We start from the raw sequence: 2,463 nt of genomic DNA on the forward strand, positions 1-2,463 counted from the left end.
TGTGATTCGTGACTTTAATAAATGTCCACGAATGAAAATTTTGAAAATGTTTGCGAACAATAAATTTGAAAATGTATGATATGTACTTTATTTGTGGGGGATCTATAATCTGTCTTGACTTTTGAGGGCCATAATTAACACTGATATCTGTTGATTTCTTATACAGTGCTGCTGGACCACATACGACCATTGATGGGAAGGAAGTTGTGAACTTTGCATCAGCAAACTACCTTGGTTTAATTGGCAACGAGAAAATTACTGTAAGAGAAAACAGTGCTGTTTGCCAGTATTTTTGACAACTATATTTGTCCGGAATATCTGATCGGTGAGAGTGAATTGTAGGATTCCTGTGTTGGTGCGTTGAAAAAATATGGCGTTGGATCATGCGGTCCACGTGGCTTTTATGGAACAATTGGTCTGTATATTCCCTGTTCAGGTTCACAGCTAATTACCTCTATTGCACATATGAAGGAGCTTAGTTTTTGAACGTGGAACACTTGCAGATGTCCACCTTGACTGCGAGGCAAAAATAGCTAACTTCCTGGGAACCCCAGACTCCATTTTGTATTCATATGGGATATCTACAATATTCAGTGTGATACCTGCCTTTTGTAAGAAAGGAGATATCATAGTGGCGTGAGTAAACTGTCCTTTTTTTTTTAAATCTTTTTGTGAATATATATGAACTATACCATATCATCTTCAGACATGCAGTTGTTTTTACTTTTCAGTTTGACAAACATGGCTAGTACTTGGCATTGAAGGTCATTTTTTCCTCTCTAGCTGAAACCATTTTCATATGTGCGTTGTAGTGATGAGGGTGTTCACTGGGCAGTGCAAAATGGACTCTATCTCTCCAGAAGTACTGTTGTTTATTTCGAGCATAATGATATGGCATCCCTCGCTCACACTTTGGAGAAAATTACTTGTGGAAATAAACGTAGTGAGAAGATTAGACGCTACATTGTTGTGGAATCTATCTACCAGGTGTGCTTCTTTTAGTGACTATTTTATATTAAATAAGTGTAGGATTTTCCGTATTTTTTTAGGAGTTCAACTATAAAAATGAGACCCTCTCTTGTAAACCCACGAAATATTGTAGTTATAAACCTTGGGATGAAACCCTCTCTTGTGGTGAACTGCAGAATTCTGGTCACATTGCCCCCTTGGATGAGATAATCAAGCTGAGGGACAAATATAGGTTCCGTGTTATTCTGGAGGAGAGCCATTCGTTTGGTGTGCTTGGCAAGTCTGGAAGGGGCCTTGCTGAACATTATGGGGTTCCAGTGAGTGTTTGGTGCTTACTCCTAGCCTTGTTCTTTCTATTTCTGAAATTTCCTAACATTGTGCAGATTGACAAAATTGATATCATCACTGCTGCAATGGGAAATGCATTAGCTAGTGACGGTGGCTTCTGCACAGGAAGCGCCAGAGTTGTTGATCATCAGGTAGATGCAATTTCAGATTGCTAAAACATCAGTTGAGATAAACTGAATTTTTGTTGTTAAACATTTGGAGATTTGGATGATTAAGGTGTTACATTTTTGCAGCGTCTAAGCAGCGCTGGCTATGTCTTCTCTGCCTCTTTGCCGCCCTATCTTGCCAGTGCTGCAATTTCTGCTGTCAACTACCTGGAAGAGAATCCTTCAGTTCTGACCAAACTAAGGAGCAATGTTGCTCTTCTGCATAAAGGTAAAGATGCTTCTCTTGACACTTAACTAGTACTACAGTCGCGGAACTCATGGTATAAGCCTGCTACCTGTTGTATGGTCACCCACCTTGATGTATTTGATTTGATTGCAGGACTGTCAGGTACACCGGGGCTTCAGATTTCTAGCCATGTTCTGTCACCTATTGTCTTCCTCAAGCTGAATAAATCGACAGGTTCTCTGGCCACTGACCTAGATCTTCTTGAAACCATTGCCGGGCAGGTAAGTTAGAATTGGAGATGCAACTAGCATGAATGTTCATAAGCTTGTATTCATGCATAGTTTCTCCACCAGGCTTTGAAGGAAGATTCAGTTTTCGTGGTCCCATCCAAAAGGTCAACTTTGGACAGGTGCAAGCTCCCGGTTGGGATCCGCCTGTTCGTATCAGCTGGTCACACGGAATCAGACATCTCCAAAGTGTGTTCATCCTTGAAGAAGGTTTCTGCGTCGGTCCTTTCAAACCACAATTGATTCCACGTTCCTTGAAAGACGAGAAGAGACGTTGGTCGTTTTCGACGCCCTGTGTACGGTAGCCTGATTGTGGTTGGTATATGTACATAACAATTATGTACATGTGGACTATGTTGCTGCTTAAACTTCAGGTTCAGCAGGGTTTTAGGTGTTGAAAAGTTCAGTTTCGACAGTAGCTGTTTTTCTTCAGTTTCGTCAGTTAAATAACCGAGCTGCGCCTCGGCCGTAGCTAGCTAGTTGTGCGGCGCCCTGACCCGATCGTGGGATGGCACGACTAAACGGT

At 41.5% G+C, this 2,463-nt stretch overlaps 1 protein-coding gene across 1 annotated transcript; it reads left to right on the plus strand.

Annotated features, from left to right (window-relative positions):
• Positions 1 to 166: 166 nt before the first annotated feature.
• LOC119345129 (long chain base biosynthesis protein 1a-like) lies at positions 167 to 2,454 on the plus strand (the record flags this gene model as incomplete). Its single annotated transcript, XM_037615334.1, has 9 exons — positions 167 to 260; positions 343 to 415; positions 504 to 636; positions 813 to 987; positions 1,146 to 1,286; positions 1,353 to 1,448; positions 1,551 to 1,692; positions 1,804 to 1,931; positions 2,004 to 2,454. Coding segments are annotated over 9 exons (1,159 nt in total), but the record flags the coding sequence as incomplete, so codon positions are not given.
• Between the last annotated feature and the right edge of the window lie 9 nt (positions 2,455 to 2,463).

The sequence above is a fragment of the Triticum dicoccoides genome, unplaced genomic scaffold (genome assembly GCF_002162155.2).
Source record: "Triticum dicoccoides isolate Atlit2015 ecotype Zavitan unplaced genomic scaffold, WEW_v2.0 scaffold2081, whole genome shotgun sequence".
Lineage (NCBI taxonomy): Eukaryota > Viridiplantae > Streptophyta > Magnoliopsida > Poales > Poaceae > Triticum > Triticum dicoccoides.